General features: G+C 38.3%; 1 protein-coding gene across 1 annotated transcript in view; it reads left to right on the top strand.

Annotated features, from left to right (window-relative positions):
* LOC126369451 (disintegrin and metalloproteinase domain-containing protein 10-like) overlaps positions 1–18,985 on the top strand; it is a 57,222-nt gene that overhangs the window by 24,305 nt on the left and 13,932 nt on the right. The window contains exons 5-7 of the mRNA XM_050013871.1: positions 7,364–7,547; positions 10,040–10,193; positions 15,213–15,377. Of these exons, the coding sequence (XP_049869828.1) occupies positions 7,364–7,547; positions 10,040–10,193; positions 15,213–15,377 (503 nt within the window). The remainder of the gene's footprint in view (positions 1–7,363; positions 7,548–10,039; positions 10,194–15,212; positions 15,378–18,985) is intronic.

Below are 18,985 nucleotides of genomic sequence, written 5' to 3'. Positions count from 1 at the left end.
AGTATAGTAGTATATTGTAATGTGTTTGAAACTTTATATTTTTAATTTGTCCACTGAGCTGACATTCGGTTTGCTCGTCTTGGCGGGGGCACTCCCGCGCCCCCAGATGTTGTAATTTATTCTAAGTAAAACGTGTAATAAATTTTATTTCATTCAAATTAAAAATAAATTGTTGCTATATCCTAAAATATTACAGACCCGCATAAATAGAAAAATGGGATACTTATTGCCATCTATTGTGTACCATAGACTGTGTTGAATTATGCAATTAATGGCATAAGTCGTTAGGCGCCATTCAACCTTCATCAGTGTGCAAGGTTTCTAATGACGGAATTAATTGACTTACCTGTGCCTCTTACTGGGAAATGCATAATGAAAAAGGGGTGTAGTCATTGCTGTGCTGTTGGATTTGTCTGCGGAGCCAATTATCGCAACAAAATGGTAACTCGTACGTGACGATGTTACCGGCAACTTTAGCTCGATCAAATCATACTGGGGCGTTACTAGTACTCGCTTATGTAATGAACGTACGCGACAGACTATAAGAGGAGGCAGGTACGTGCAAGTTTCGCCACCGTGTGTCACACAGCAAATGGATTGCAACGAAGGTCGTTTAACAAAGTTTAATCCCATTTGCCCGCCCGCGCCGTGTGCCGTCGCCGTCTGATTGCGGCGCAGCCTGCGACTGGATGCACTCACACCGCTCATCCCGCTCACACCGACAACATCCCAAAATTCACATTAATTTATTACTCACCCACATCGACCAACATCGTAAATTCCGTACCATTATCATTGTGACTCTACAATTCAGCATCGTTGTATATTTACAGGCTCCATTTAACCTCGACTGAAAGAACATTATTACAACTTGCTTTCATACGACACATCTGCAGTTGACATTCAAATAAATTGAGTGTCGTTCATGCAGAATATTAGAACTAGCATCGCTTGAATAAAGTCGTTTTCAATTCCTAGATGAGATGTACCTGCTGAAAGTTTTAACGATAAAAAATAGGATATGTTGTTTTAACAAATGGTTACAGCTCGCGATCTACGAAACGTTGTTTATAGCGAAATCATAGCATTTCGTGGCGGCTTACATCGTCATCAAACCAGTCCGAATTCCGCGTTAAATATTCATCGCGGCGCTGTAGCCCCGTAGCCCGTAGGCTGCACACAAATGGTAATTTCTCGTCAACAACTCGCCGCGCCGAGTTTGCATTTTTGTCGTTTCACCACTGTGCTGTGCATTCCCCCCGTATACAAGTAGAATTCGACTACCGTTACATAAAACATCGTGCAATATCTGTTTCTTTGTGTCATGCGATCCGGGCGAAAATCAATGCTCTCATTTGGACTCGTCCACCCGTCTCTTTTAAAATGTTGTAGCATCACTGAACAAAGAACGAGTTCCAGGCTGCAGTTTTGTTAAACAAATGTTTTCCCTGCCGCGTCAGTGCATCAATTAGTTTCAGAATAATCAACTAGGGTTCAAATTTATGTTACATATTCATCAATTCACGGGAAATGGGGATATATACGAACTGTTTACATACAGTGTTGTTGTTTCAACATTTATGATTATTTATGCCGTGTACCGATTTGAATTTGTATTAACCACAGTTGCATAAATGTGCATTGGGTAAGTATTATGTAAGTAGTGAAATCATAACAAAATTCAATTATTTTGCTGTAATCTTCGAGAAAAATTATCAAGCCGTTACAAAACTTTTGCAATTAATTCGCTCTGCCGTAACTGCCATAATGTTATCTGCTTTAATATAAATAAAAATAATTTAGTAGTGAGATCAGATATATGTTAATATTATTAGCCTGTGCTTCAGTTATTAACGCTATGTAAGGTATACAATTCGTGTGACCCATTTTACCTCTGTAAATACCTAACATTAAAAATGTAATACGAAACGAGCGTTTAATTGGATCACTTGAAATTCTTTCCAAATTGCTTTACGGGTATCCTCCGAATCCCCCGAAATAATGTTTGATATAACTTGATATGTTTCTTTGCTTATGAAAATTAGGTTAGACCAAAAAGGAATAAAAAAGTATCGAGTAAACAGGAAGGGGTCCCAGCTACATTTGTTTTCATTACGAGTTATTGAACAGTCGTACAGGGAGCGCCCCGCCCTCACACGTCCCTCTGAAGGTTTTATTTGAATATGAAACAGAGCTATCAATAAGGCAATGGATTCACTACATATGCCCGTTTCTTATTTAAATTTTCTTTGAAAAAATCCAGCGTATTTCACATTACTTTCACGTTTAAATTTTCGTATTGTAGATTTTCATTTGTCTTCGAAACAAATATTATGTGTGTCTAATATATTTTATTTTAACAACAATGTTTTCATAATAGCCAAGAAATAGACTTAGCTCTTTAGATGTGTACTTTGGATTGTTTATTTATTATTCAAGTCCTTTCTGTTCAATAAGTAAAGTTAAATGTCTTCTCTAGAAATAACACTGAAAAGCACACCTTTTACTTACAGTCCTTTATATAAGCCCACACATAAACAACCTTGTTTTGCTTCTATTACTGTGCCGCTCAGCTTTACATAAACAAATTGCCCTAATTTATTGAATTCGTCCAGGAAAATTCAAGGCCAAGGAATATGTTTCCGTAAACCCACCAAGGTGTAAGGTATTCCGATACAAATCGAAAGATGATCTCAGGATTCTTCAATTCAAGCACGACTCTCTCGAAATGTCATTTCTAAATACAGGATATTAGTGACACCGTAACCAATACTAAGGGGGATGATGCAGCTCATTATTCTGAGTTAATCATCATCATCATCTCCTTAGTATTATTCCGTTTTTCACAGGGTCCGCTTACCTAACCAAAAGCAATTTTCAGTCGCAAAAGTATAGAATTGAAAATAATTTAAAAATAGTCATGAATTTTGCGATCGGATATTCCACTTGATATTAACTCAGAATCATGATCTGAATCATCCCCCTCAGTATTCGTTACGATGTCACTAACACCCTGTATAAAATATTTTTTCCTATCGTATAAGTAACATACACGCAATTTCTGCTTTCTTCATAACAGAACATATGCTTTGAATATCTGATACCTACACAGTTTTGAAGGCAAGAACACAAACAAATGTCTATTTACAGACACAAACTTGGAAATGTAATAACGAGTTACGTATAGACGTTGTTCACGTAAATGCACTTTTTATATCTTTATTAATCTTCCTAGTGTTCGTTGATATCGTATTCTCAGTTCTCTCATGCGATGACGATGTCAAAACTATTTCGTGCTCGTGTAACGATGTCAGGAAAGCAGTTGGCTTATTCAGGGGAATTCTGTGATATTTAAACGGCAAGTTTCCTTATGCGAGCGGGCAACGGTTCGGTTTACATGTCGGGAACACCCGAACATCAAGGCAGACGGCGACGACGGCACTGCCACGCTCCTCGACACAGGTCCTCGTCGAGTATCGCTAATTTAATTTGCCAAAACTCGTAAGCTTCACGTTTCGTTACATAAACCCCGAAAACTGTATACTACACAATCTCATGTATTACACACTTCGTGTAGGTGCCCGAATTGGTATCACATTTCTCCCTACCGATTTGGGAATGCCTGAAAGTTTTTCACTACTTTGTATTATTTTGAACAGTATTCTTCGGGCAAACTTTAATACGTAGCGATAACTGAACCTTGAAATCAAAAGTACTTTTAAGATCTAAATTCTAATAATTAAAATAGATAGATAAAACACTTCATTGAGCATAATGGATATAGAAAGGCCCAACAGGCGGCGATGCTCATGCAGTAAATTCTTCTAAGCAACCTTTGACTACAGGAAAATTTTGTACAAATATAATAGTTATTACTATTATTAGTGCATTCTGACATATATATAATTAAAAGAACTACTAACTACTAAAATATGTATATCCATGCCGAGGACGTGTATGATTGACGGCGATATGGCTCACCACCTATCACGTTGGTCTGACAGAAAGCTCGGTGAGGTGTGGGTATTTAGTTCATCTTGCGATGAATGTATCTCTGATTGCCCCAGTTAGGATTTAGTCGTGGGCTTATGTTACGTGGAAATGTTTATATAATTTATTTGTTTATATTAAAAGGGATAGCGTGTCTACAAATATTTTCAGTCAAGTACCTATATCACTTCTAGATCTATGGCTTAGACATAAGTCAGCATAAAACTTTGGCATATAGCACGACTCGTTCCGATAATTACGTGAAAAGAAAAGAGTGTAGGACTTCTTTTGTACTGGCGAGTTGGCTGAGCGAGCAAAAGTGAGCGTCGGCGTCGCCAACTTTCAGAGCCTGACGCTGACAACGAGTCTCTAGAGTCACACGTTTTGCTCTGAAAAATTGCCGCGGCTCACGACCGGGTATATAATGGAGGGAAAAATAAACTGAAATCGTTAGCGGTTGTTTGTTCAACGAGAAGTCTCTCCCCGACAATGCCTGGACTTACTCTACAAACACTTGCTACCCAAGTTCCTGTTTGTACTCAGCAGACACTAAGTTTGGTATTGACTCGGACTTTCTTGCGAGTCCTGCCTCTGAATATATACATTACCTCAAATTAGATATTTAATTAGTATAGTTACGAACTGGCCCCGTGCAAACAAGTGGGTGTTTCCAAATCAAATGATGTTTGTTCGTTGCCGTAAACTAGTCCACGGATGAAAATACCGCTGTGTGTTTTACGACAATGGAGCTTTGTATCGTGCATGCGAATGTTGTATAGAAATACTTTCTGACCACAAAACTTAATCGAACTAGAATATCAGGAACTGTTGGGTGAGTCATGTGGGTATTCCAGTGGGATGCTCGACATGCCTGTATTTCGCTCCATTTCTTCACCCCGCCTTCAGAGTTCAATAGCCCGGAAGCAATACTTTGAAATATAATTCTGTAAAGTGAACTATGTTGAATGTTTTTAAGCCACAACTTTGTAATTAAAGCGATATTTCATCTGGGCCTTTGTGCAAACTTGCCGGTCTTACCCTTTCTTGTTGGGCCAAGCCAAAATCCCGGATTAATCCTTGGGTGGCGTTTGAATATTGCGTAAACAATTCCTATACGAGTATGTTCAGTGAGGAACTAATCTTTGATTTTGTTATGAATTCTTAACATAATTGGTATCACAATATAGTTCCGTTTTACCAAATATTATTTTAGAATAGACCGCAATAAAAAGGGATAGGAATGAATGAATATTTTCAGATCCTATTCGTTCTATTAATAATGTTAAATTCTTATCTCGAACAAAATTAGTAGACTGATAGAATTAATCTTGACTAATAGAAGTTAGTTTTGGGCGAGCCGAGCTAGTCAGTAATGACGATCAGCGCTCGGCTCGCGTAAATATTGAATGGCGCTGCATTAACGTGGAAATTCTGGAGTGGAGTGGAGTCTTTAACTGTGGTACCATTAGACAGTATCCTTGATGGTAAGAGCATATAGTATAGCGTGGACAGTAACCTACTAGTGATAGCCAAGCTGGTCAGTAATGACGATCAGCGCTCGGCTCGGGTAAATATTGAATGGCGCTGCATTAACGTGGAGATCTAGCTGCCGGTAATTTCCGTTATCTGATGGCTGAAGCTCCCGGCTGCACTGAGAACATACAGTATTAGCATGGACAGTGAACCTAGTATTGACACTTCATCATAAGTTTCACATGAGACTGCCATAATCTTGTTAACAAAAAATGATTTGTTAATTATGTTAAGACAATAATTTCTCTACTATTTTCCTCGTAACCAAATCCAATCGTACCAAACAAGCCTACGTCCTTCTACGAATTTGTCCTGTACTTTGTGCGAAGCTACAATTGATTTGAATTAACTGGACAATTGGATAGTTTAACTGTAGGTAATCCATTAAGAATTTATTGACCCTCTTATCTGGCTGTTTATTCAGAGTCCCTGTTAATATCGGCTTCGAGTGAGGCTATTATAATATCAAATATGTTCAGGATAACTGAAGTGTCCTTACTGCAAATATCTGTAGCGCGGGCTCCGGGCTCGTTAAAATGCAGCGCACCGGATGCGAGACGGCAATGTGCGGCGCACACGACACCAGCGAAAAAATAACTTTAAAATTCAAGCCGTTTCGTTTGCTCTGAGCATTTCACGCTGGAGTTGGGAACGTACTTCGTTGCAAGTTAAAAGTGTGGAGCGCTCGCTGAAAATATTCCCGTAAAATAATTTGGTTTCGTACATTACCTAATCATTATCCTCTTTTTGGTCGACTGTCACTGCTAAAATTATCGCATTTTCAGACACATAAAATAATATTGTCGCCTCGAAAGACTCGTAGAACTGGAAACAGATAAGCAGAACCTAAAGGAGAAGAGTAAGCAACTACATTTTAATTTACACCGTGTGGGCGACACAATGCGAACTTTCTTTATAAATCTGAGCAAACCGGCGAGGAAACAGTTCCGTGTCAGCCGCTGCTATTTATTTCAGCCACCGCGTCCTGTATTTTTCTTTTCCCAACTCTGTAACTCCGTCCACAAAGTTGGAATTTGTCATGAATAATTTAAAATATCTTTCATATTATACGGAATATCATCGACCTTTACCGAGAATTCAGTTCGCATATTGATTTTATTCACAAATTGGTTATTTCCGCCGAGCGGTAGCGCAGGGCGCACTCACAGGAATAATTTCTTTATTCTAAAGCTGCGTTCAGAATATGTGTATTACGTACGTCGCTAAATCGGCTCATTGTATTCTCATCACGTACGGCATTGCGTTTATTTGCTATTGTATGACGCTTATATACAACAATAACGATCCTAATCTCAATTAATTCATGTTGTTCACGAACAATCTGAGGCGAAACGGTCCGAATTTATTTTTGGTCACGCGAGTTCAAAATTTAGGGGAAGTGCGGATCGCGGGCGGAGAATAAAGGATTGCGCGCTCGTGAGGTCACATCTCTTTGCTACTGATTGTTGCGATGCAGGTGGTAACAGACACTATAAGCACGAAAATCCGAAATACCTCGTCCGATATCCATAGATTGAAGCGGTGCTCTTCTTGTTCTAATGCAAACATACAATATGAACTCACACCCGTTACCCCTATTGGGGTAGGCGAACACAAAGTCACAAAGTCCTACGATGGATGACATAATATAAAGACCATAATCCCTCTGTATGTTTTCAGCATTACGCATACCCTAGTAGATAAGCAGAACGAGTTGTATTGTATGGATCTTGTTATCTGATATAAATAAATAAATTATTATATTTACTCACTCCCAGTTTAGCAAAGGATCGCTCAAATGCTGATGAGGCTAAATGTATGTAATGTATATACCTATCAGGTCACGTGGGAGGTTGCGGCATCACAGACGAGGTGGTGCAGTGGATGCAGCGCATCCAGAACTCAGGCGTGGAGGAGGACGCCACGTCGCCAGCGCCGACCGCGCCGACCCCGCCGGCGGCGCCGCACGGCCACCACGCCTCGCCGCCGCCGCACCCCAACAGCTTGAGGGACGATCCGCCACGGTACGTTTCTCCACGCCTGTATTTCCGAAAGGGTAGGCAGAGGTGTAGATAATGCATCCCCCTGTCTGGATTTGCTCTTAGAATGTAATGTAACCGATAATTATGATAAGATGTTACTTACTGTTCTCATTGTCCGTGATCTGCTCATATATAAATAGTAGACCTATAAATACAGGGTGTTAGTGACATCGTATCGAATACTTTGAGGGATGATTCCCCTTCAGTATTCGTTACGATGTCACTAACACCCTGTATATTGTTTTAAATTGTAACTTTATGTAAAACTTAGACTCGCATACCTGTGAATCAACATCCATCATGATTAAATGACCTTCACAAAACAATTAACATCAATGGCAAACAAAGCGTATTGCATGTATTATTTGCATAAACACGTAATAGATGTTACACAGATAAGTTTACAAACTGAAGTAAAGTTGTACTCATACCTTCTTATCCATACACTGTCTTCTATATGAGATACATATATACAGAAACTCACGCCTATTTCCCACCGGGGTAAGGAAAAACTATGGAATTCCATTTGATTCGATCCTGACACAGTTCTCTTGCTTCCTCTACATTCAATCGCTTCATACACGTACACCGATTCAGAGTAACAGAGTAGCGATCTACTGAACCTTTTCGTAGGGCTAGACAGAGACAGACCACTTAGGTTTGGAACGGTTAACCTTACTTTAATCTTTCACCTACATTATAATGTTTAGGGGGGTTTTTTTTTTTCATGTTTTCTATATAGCATAAGTAATGTAATAGATGTTAAGCCATTTATAACCGTATTTTATTTAGCAATTATTTTTTGTATTTAGTAAAAGTTGCATACTTTTAATATAAGAGCACACGCCAAACAAACTGTCATCAGTTTTGCAAAATTATTTGTAAGAAAAAAAAGCCTTAGAAAAAGAAATAAAAATTCTCCAATTCGGCCAATGTCCGTTCTTCTAGATCTTCCTCTGCCCTACCAACAAGCTATTCTTTCTATGCTATTATACAACCTCAGAGCAATTATTGACGGGAGTTACATGAAAAAGGAATAATACTACGCAAAGGCAACTCCCGTTTATATTTTTTCTTGAGTATACGAGTAAGACACATTTGAAAATTATTAATACTTTATATAGTTTCCAACTAGTCAAATCAATTACTTTTTACTAAACGTCAAAACACGTAATTACTATGGAATTTGTATGAAAAAGCAACCTGTGACGTCATAGAAAAACGTGACAAATGTCGCACTTATTATTACATTTTTCTTCATTAAAATTCATAAATATGTTAAATTGAAAAAAATATTCAAAAAAAATACGTTGTAACGTTTTTTCGTTGTAATCTTTAGATCTGTCTTTATTTAGTAAAAATCAGAATTTCATAATTTATCTTTGACCTGGGAAACTATCCAATTACACTTAGGTCTAAAACATGTTCAGGCTTACTAGACAACATGTACATATTTAGAATGAATGAATACGAGTATGACATCCAAAGAAGTGACTCCAACAGACGTGTATCGAGGTGGGTGTACCATTTACCGATGACCTTACGTGACACTAACATTACTTGTATAATAATATGGCTATTTATATTTCAGTATATTATTTAAACAAAATTACGTGGCCTTCGAGACGTCCTTACATTTAGTTCGATATCTATATTCAATACTTATTTCGGCCCTTGCGTCTCTACCTCATTAATTAACAACATGCCGTCGCGACGGTGGAACTTGCCTAGTAAATTAATTAATGAATATTAGATCGAATAACATTTTGTACATTGCCCCAAATAATAACAGAAGTTTGTTACAAGCAGGAAACGAGCCAAAAGTTCTGTTTCCGAAGACAACATAACGAGACAAGAAAATTTGCACAGTTTTACTTGTGAGTTGTTATTACATTATATTTGAGAAGTTTGTGCAGGTATATTTTTTTGTTTCCAAGTGGGGATTTTCGACTCTAAAAGAAGATTGATTTACTACTATTGAAAAATAATACAGTTATAGATATTATAAAACAAAATGCGTGTAATATATTTCTCGTGGCCGGCTTGTTATTTTAACGTTTGGCGTCGCGTAATTTGATATTCCAAAATGCTTTTAATTTCTAGAATTTCAACTTGTTAGTATTATATTGTTAAGCACAATATTGGATTACGTTTCTATGGTTTTTTGACTGAACTGCGATCCTACACAAAGAATATCTTCAATTGTAAACATTGTTTTACTATTTTTTATTCTATTAATGATCTTATGCGTTTGAAATTATGGTAGACAAATCGACAAGTCACTTGAAGATAAATTGAAGCCACTCTTAGTATTATGACATATAGAGATAGAGAGAGAGGGAGATACTTTTATCAGACAGCCAGACACGATCCCCAACGGGGTGAACAAAGGCACAAGCCTCTAGAATTCAACTTTCAATTCGCGCTACAGACATACTGTCCGCTAAGGTGTTAAGTAATGAAATTGGTTACAGATACTGGGAGCACCATAACAAGTACTCGCGCGCGGCGAACACCGGCGAACATTCGCGGTCGCGGCGCTCGCCCATAGACAACCGCAACACCTGTTCGCTCTACATACAGACGGACCCGCTCATATGGCGGCACGTTCGAGAGGGATTCCCTGATGTAAGTACTCACTTATTTCCTATAGTGTAAAACGATGTATTCGTATGAGACCACCTCACAAAATAGCACCTATGTTTACGTACTATTTATAACATAACCTATTGAGCACCTGACGATATTTTAGACAGGTACTAAAAGTGGAAATTATTTTTTGTTCCATTATGATCACCTACGGCTCTGTAGCTAATAGTAATGCGGGTATGCTTTTCAGCAAGCTCTGCACGGCAACTGTGCCACGCGTGGCGCGAATTATATCTAGGGTTTTAACCAACAGACGCTGCCAATGCTATCTACGTGGATAACCTCTTACGGCTATTGGTTACACGATATAAATCGCTCCGCGCGCGGTGCGATTTCCGTGCTATGAGGGCTGGGCTCTAATAAATGAAATAATATATCAATTACAATGTCTAGAATGATGGTCGAATATAACTAATATTATAACTTTTCTTTTTTAGTAACTCAATTAGTCAATTAAATTGTAATAATCGGTGATAGTTGTGTGTCACTACCTACATACAATATCGATGGCATATTCATATCCTTCGAAATTTGATTTACTGTCTTTTACGAGCATCAGACATTTGTTCAAAGTTTGGACGTGCACCTCTGGAGCACGACCCGGACACACCATACAAAAAACCTACACATTGAAGTTATCGTACACGCGTAACTGTGTGTGTGACGTCTGACGCCCATACAGTTGAAGACTAAAGTAAGACCGAGGGGGGTGAGGTAAACCTAGCTCAGCCGCTGGCGGGGAGCGGATAGTTGCCGTTCTATACGTAGTATCATTCCTTATTCTAAGTCTGGAGGTACATCAAGTATACAGGTTGTTGTTGACACAGAAAATTAAATCAGAACTCTTTATTTATCTCACTATGTCCTTTTTGAAGTGATTGTAGAGTACACACTGAATAACCTACAACAAAATAACGAGTCTAAACCACATGTACAAATAATGAGATTAAACCACACGTATTCTGTCGTAATTTAAATTATTTAAAATAACAAATCAGTCGCGCTCCACAAATACTTTATTATTATCATTCGTACTTCGCCATTTTAATGTTGAATGTTAATACCCCGACATCTCTAAGGAGTTTTTTCTAAAAAAGTGTCCGTACAGTGTTCTAAATACGTATACATTTAAGTTATGTAGATAGTACGGTCACGAGTACTAATATGTATGCACTTTGAAACCATGTCACATTAACTTTTTTGAAAAATTAATCTGTAAGTCTCATTAAATGTCAAATATGATAGTGTGACAGGGTTCTAAAGTGGTTACATGATATTGCTCATGACTACAAGTTCTTTCCCTCAAGTTAATATGTTATGGCTGTTAAAATAAAGTGCAATATCGGTTGTACAGTGTCGTGACACGCTGCCGCTTGTGTCAAAATGCGTCGCGGACACTTTTTTTCAGAGATTGGTTGTCTATTTGTTATACGTGATCTATAACTTTATAGGTAGTTAGATGAAAACGGCGAACGGTAATATCAACTCTGTATTATGGACTACCATCAAGTTTAGATAAATATGTCATCGTATTTCCGATCTGAAAAAAACCAATGTATGAAAATACCCGTTGACTCGCTATGGATTTCAATTTTACTTTGAGTATCGTCAAAAGCGAACAGATATAAGTATAGATACATAGAACGTTTGTCCAAATAAGCCGTGTATCACCGGAACATAACCAGATATGAGCTATATGTACCTATGCACATAAAGTTTTAGGACAGGGATTGTAAATCTTTACGATTTATACTATTTCAAAATAATAGTATTAAACAAAAACTACGAACGATAGGTTATGAAAAACAATCCAATTTGTGTAGAGTAATTATTATAGTACGTTTGGCTTTATGCGAAACAACACAAAACGAAAAAAAATGTCCGACCTAGCACAGTACTTTAGAATAAAGAATAATAGTACGTATAGAGCGGTCACTCTCCGCCCCGCACCAATTCATATCGGGCGCCGACCTCACTCCCTCTACGTCTTACTTTAGCATCAAATGGCTGAAAACCACTAAAGACAAAGGGAGAGCGACTATGTCTATCTCGCACGCTCTTATGTGTTCCGAGCACTCGTCGACTGTTCAACGTGTTGGATTATTCATCACCAGCCCATTAACGTCCCCACTGCTGGGGCACGGGCCTTCCCTATGAATGGATAGGGAGATCGGGCCTTAAACCATCACGCGGGCCCAGTGCGGATTGGTGGTTATTAACGACTGCTAATGCAGCCGGGACCAACGGCTTAACCCTTTCACGGACAGAGATCATGGGTCATTGATGGTTCATAATAATTAATATGAGACCTTGGGATCGGAACTCTGTCCTTGAAAGTGTTAACGTGCCTTCCGAAGCACGGAGGAGCTCGAGATGAACTTTTTTTTTGTGGTCACCCATCTTATGACCGGCCTTTGCGAAATTTGCTTAACTTCAACAATCGCAGACCGAGCGCGTTTACCGCTGCGCCACCGAGCTCCTCAATTGGATCATTATACTTACGTTATTCCTTATTCTATGCTTACGTACCTAACCTTACATTAACTATAAGGGCTATTATAGGGCTTGTGTTATGTAAGTAAGTAAGTATTTTTGTTACAGGTGAGTTGACTATGCATGGTACGGTCACGAGTACTAATATGTATGCACTTTGAAACCATGTCACATTATTTTTTTTTTGATAAATTAAACCGTAAGTCTTATTTAATGTCAAATATGATAATGCGACAGGGTTCTAAATTGGGTCCATGATATTGCTTATGATTGTACGCGTGCAATAGTTTGACCATCCCTGTTGTAGGCACAGTGGCCAGCTAAACTGCAGTTTTGATTGCTTTCTGTCGGATAATCCACTCATAGCTCCAATAAAGCCGGGTTTGTTAGTTTTTAACTGTAACTGATTTACTGCGCCATAAAACTACCATGTGTGCTGCTCGTTTGATCTGCCTTTGCAGATAGCATACTTGATTTATTTTTAGCATTCTTTTATATCAGCTTAATGCACTAAATGATGAAAATTTAAAGCTGATGCCTGCGATTACGATCCGCTAATGTAAATACTTATATAAATACTAATAAATTATATATATTTAAATGTAAGATTAATTGTATATTTATAACGCCATGGGTAACTGTCATGTTGTAAATAATAAATAAATAAATAAGCTCTTGTTACATACTTTTAACAGCCTCTGTGGTCTAGTGGTTAGACCGGTAAGCTCACCATCCAGAGGTCCGGGTTCGATTCCCGATAGGGACATTGGCGAAATCACTTTGTGAGACTGTCCTTTGTTTGGTAAGGACTTTTCAGGCTTGAATCACCTGATTGTCCGAAAAATTAAGATGATTCCGTGCTTCGGAGCGCACGTTAAGTTGTTGGTCCCGGCTATTGGCCGTAAAAACACATCCACTAACCCGCAGTGGAGCAACGTGGTGGAGTATGCTCCATATCCCCTCCGCTTAAATGAGGGGAGGCCTGTTCCCAGCAGTGGGACGTATATAGACTGTTTATGTAAGTACAAACTTGTTACACATAAACATACACAGATATACATAAGCTAAGCGTATTGTCTATGAAGGTAGGTAGCGCCATAATTTTTTAAACAGCTACTTGTAGCTCCACCAAATCATCTTCTGGGTCTTTGCAGCACGTACCATAAAATAGACAGTTTGCGTATATTTTTTTTGTCATTGCTTCATTTGCCCTCGAAACTTTCAAGGTTCAATGTGCCAATAATTCTAACAACGTTGCCCAACAATGTTAAGTTACAAACTTTTTCATCATTTTATACAAAATGAACCATCGAATTGCGGAAATAAAAACTTTGGAGTTTGAATAAAAATAGAATGTTGATGAGTAAATATTACAAACCAATTAGCCGCCGGCTTCCTCCTATAAATACGTTTGAATTCAAAAGCCCCTATCAAGTTCACACGCTATCATAACATTGACTTTCATATATGCAAACTAAAATAATACTAGAAACTATCAAACTTTTAATTGCTCTCCTAGTAAAGTTTATTTCAAAGTTATTTAAGTTTTAACTAGTTTTTCACACCTATAACTATCCATATAACTTATTATTCACACTTATAACTATTCATATAACTTATTTAGCTATTACATTGACCCTGAACTTAGTGTTTACTCAACATCAGTGAAAGTTTTCAACGTATCATGGCTTTAGTTTACGTTGAATCGTAATTACAGACAATACGAACGAAAGTTATTTGCATCATCATTATTATTATTGTATTCTCACTGATTTATAGCGAAAAATATTTTGTTTTGTGATTGATTGGTTTTATTACATCTTAGAATACTCATCCATCCGTTTCTTTAACATTTACGCTCCCTTGTATCATAAAATAAAGAATAATAATACCTAGCTCGATTTACCGCACCCCCTCTGGGTCTTATTTTGAGTGCTTATTACACCTACTAGATGCTTCAAGGTCACGGGTGGTTACCATGGTCACTCCCCAACAACTCCCGTTTGCCGATCAGATCGTGTAGTCTAATAGCAAATCTGCGAGGCGAATCTAGATTTTTGTATGTAGTGTCCGGGGTGTGCTTGTGTGGAATGCCAATATCGCCAATCAGCTCACGACACCAAACACTTCAGGACCCTGATACCGTCCTCGCCGGTGTGGTCGACGATTTCCCCCAATCAGCGCTTATCGCAATCGACCCACTAGGGTCGATTAATTCTTTCAAATATTTTTCCTCTCAGACGACGCAGTGAGCCGAGGTTCGCGCCCAACTGGGCACCCTCAGGTCTGTTGTCTTAAACGTTGTACGGGGTGAGAGCCTTCAGCGCTCCCCATACGTCTAGACCAGTAGTTAATGCCATCTGCGCAAAATCTACAATAAGTCACGTCAAAAAAAAAGCTTGTGTTGAACTTACGACGACTATACAAGTCCTGTCCGTTAACGTGTTAAACACGAAGCGTGTTAGCTTCTAAAAAAAACATCCTAATAAACGATTTGTTCCACAGCACCGAGACCCAAGCAAAAAGGCGGAGGTGGATATGAAGACGAGAGAGGAGATCCTCTCGCTCATCTCGCACCACGTGACGGCTGTCAACTACATCTACAGGGACACCAAGTTCGACGGCCGCATGGAGCACCGGAACATCAAGTTTGAAGTCCAGAGGATTAAGGTCAGTCACATACATACACAAACATAGAATAAACAGTAATACTGCGTGTAGAAGAGACACTCCGCTCGTACCGATCCGTGCTATCTGACTCCGCCCCCGATTTGTCGTCATTTCAGTATGTTTTGATGTTAAATTGATGTATTAAATAAATAATATTTATTTACTATTACCAGACTGCCGACATAATGTAAATAACACCCACATTACGAACAAAATACTAAATATTTACGTTTACTCTCAAAGGTTTGTTGTCTTTGTCCGTTCGGTTTGAAAGACTCAATAGAGGCGAACTTCATTATTCGGTATCAAATTCTAATGCGTAGGCGTTTTGCCTATCCATACATAAATAACTTACTTAAATACATGTAATAAAATAATTGTAATGAAAAAAATAACATTTCTTTTTTATTATTTGAAATAATATAAAAAGGAAGAAGTAATATTACAAATGTTGCCTGGAAGAGATTGCTACTTAGTAACAAGGCCGCTTATTGTACTCTTGCTATTTGTGTGAGCAATAAAGTATTTTATTATATTATGTTACAATTCGATAACAATATTCTAGTGCCTACATCTTTACATACATGACATAAGCTCATGGCTATATTAAATTACAATTAGACAATTACTTCCGCACAATATCCAAGGAAGAGGAAATTACTGAAAACCAGCGCTGGATGGCGCCATAGCATGGCTCCTGAGCCATTTCCTTTTGCCCGTATTCGTAATATTCATAATTATCTAGTTCTTATAGCAAATGTAAATTGTTACTGGCGATTATTTTATTCTTATTCTATTATTCTTATATTCCCAAAATGGCCTAGTCAGTAGGTACATCCATCGCAAGATGAACTAACTAACCACGCTTTACCAAACTTTCTGTCCAATCCCACTGTCGGAGTTTCCGACATGCCCGGGAAGACAAGCAGCAATGTGTTCTATGTTTTGTATTTGCTCTAAGTAGAAGCTATGAACCGGATCAATTTAGGAAAATTAGATTGCTTTATTTACCTGATTGGCAACGTAACCCTAGATTTCCGATTTGTGTTTGAGGTGTTTAGCCACTACACCGCATTATTATAACTTCTGCGTGGCTACGACGAGTAAATAAGGTGAGATTTTCACATGAAACCAGATTCACGGTAAGTTACCGAAGATGAACTGGTTGAAAATGACAATATTTTGAACTTTATGTCGCTCTTGAAAGGTGTTATGACTGTCGAGTAAAGACGAACCAAGAAGCTAAAGCAACATCTTCAAAACCAATAATAAGAGTTTACAATAAAGTATACCTAAAGATAGACAATTCACGGACTGGACAGTCGCCACAAATCACCAGAAAACAATTAGTTGCCTCACTTGATATTGAAATCTTAATAACGATGAACTCTATGGTCAAATTGTCAGCCCCTCACCAGTATCAAATATTTAATCTAGATTATACGGGATTGTTTATGTAGCCACGAGTTTAAACTCACGTTTTCGTTATCGACTAAATAATTGTGTACTGTAGATTAGTTTCGACAAATCGCATTATTTCTTCTGAATGAGTCATGGCTGCGAATGCATGCTGTACGAATTATAACTATTTATACATAACTCAAAATGGGAAAAAGTAAATAGTGTGCTGCGAGCATCATGTGTAGAGTAACGAATCTTGTAGATGTAAACAACCTAAACCAAAATTAAAGCACATAATAACGGGTTCTTACCGCGTTTAAATGGGGATATGAGACTCCCGATATTTCGACACTGTTGCAAGTGCCATGATCACGGGATGATAATAACCGCGTAAACTTAAAACAATACCTAAACCAAAATTTAGATTCGTCTCTTACGCACCATTTTAGCTGAGACTGAGATTTCTTATACAGTTTTATTGATAGATAGATACAATCTTTATTTAGGTTTAAAACACTATTTTAAATGTAAAAACTAAAAAGGATACTGGTTCGGCTGATGTCGTATCGACCCACTTCAGACGCCATACTTTGTTTTAGTAAAAATGTATAAATTTGATTCATCTCAAAAGCACGGCGCTTCGTATCATTAGCAAATTCTGTTGCGCACTCAACTTGATTATGAAAAGTACGATCAGAATACAAATGAGTTATTTACTTGTCTTTTTATTCGAAGAGACTATTAAGTCTGGCACTATTTTACCCAGATAATATTAAATATTTAATCAGTTTTTCATTAAGTTTCCAAGTCTGTGGTACATAATATTTCTCATGTCGTTATTCTATAGCTATTTATATTTGTCATTTGTGTATTCTTTTTATAAAACGTCAGAGCCGACTATACTACTACACTGTGACTATACTGTGTATGCTTGTGTTTTTTAAGCGAAGTCGGACGCTTTCGGGTGCCTTAAGAGTGTCGAATGGGTTGGCTACAAGGCCACCCGCACCATTGATCCCCCGCACCAGAGCAGTGTAGTAGAGGGTCTATCCAGGGGTGGTATAGACTTGATTAGACCCAAGATCTCTGCTTTACTAACGAAACCCTGTGCGATCTATTATTATGATTAACTCAAGCAGGCAGTTTTCACTGATAAGTGCCTGTGTTTGACTATTCAGTACTTGTGTTTTCCTTTCTCTGTTTTATGGTAATTGTCCAATTTGTTTTCGAAGGTGTTGATGCTAAAAGCGGAGACCACGTCCAGCGGCAGCCCGTTCCACGCTGCTACTACTTATGGGGGTTGTTGTTTGAAATTCTTTTACGGAGTTTGAACGTATGACCTCTGAGATTGGTGTTTTGATTGAACAAGTATAATGGCCCCGATTCCTGCAGACACCGCCTAATTTTATTTTAAGTTATATCCGTCATTTTCATATCCGTCGAAAAGGAAAGGGATGGATGATTCACAGCTCTTAATTTTAGGAAGAATGAGTAAATGAATGAATAACCCGGCCGAATCAAAAGGTACGTCGCTGGTATGCAATCCGTTTGACGTGCTGTCTACTTAACTGTGTCGGGTTATTGACGGATGTAAAATTTTTAGACGGTTGGTTTAGATTTGTGCTTAAAATTGAGGTGTGTTCCATAAATTTTATGCTTGTCGATTACCCGTCCCTTTCCTTTTCGGCGGATAAGAAAATGACAGATATAACTTAAAATAAAATTAGATGGTATTTAGAGGAATTAGCAGCAATGCTTCAAAGTTGTCCAGGTCATAGTAACTGTTTAAGATTTGTATGTCAACCAATTCTACCAATTACATACTTCTTGAAACGCGTGACGGAACAGCGATTGAATAATTATAGGTACAAGATGATGCGTGCAGCAGTTGGGGATTACGTTATGCAGTCTGGTCTACGTAGGTATTTATATTTGGCTTGGCCACGATCGACTGGACTAACAGTCGCAATCGTCCGGTTGGCCACCCCTGCTGTATGCCCCCTCCGGTAGGCTGAAGCAGGCCTGTGCTGTGCCCAGCAGCGAAACATATACAAGCAGGCTCTTTATATTGTGTTAACATAACATAGCAACACGCCTGTATCCCCGAAGGGGTAGGTAGAGATGTGTAGTATATACACCCACCCCTTAAATGATTCATGATTTGTTACAAAATAAGTTAATATACACTAAGCGCTAAGGTAAACAAT

This window comes from Pectinophora gossypiella, chromosome 9, assembly GCF_024362695.1.
Source record: "Pectinophora gossypiella chromosome 9, ilPecGoss1.1, whole genome shotgun sequence".
In the NCBI taxonomy this organism is placed as follows: domain Eukaryota; kingdom Metazoa; phylum Arthropoda; class Insecta; order Lepidoptera; family Gelechiidae; genus Pectinophora; species Pectinophora gossypiella.
This window is presented reverse-complemented; position numbering and strand designations above follow the sequence as displayed.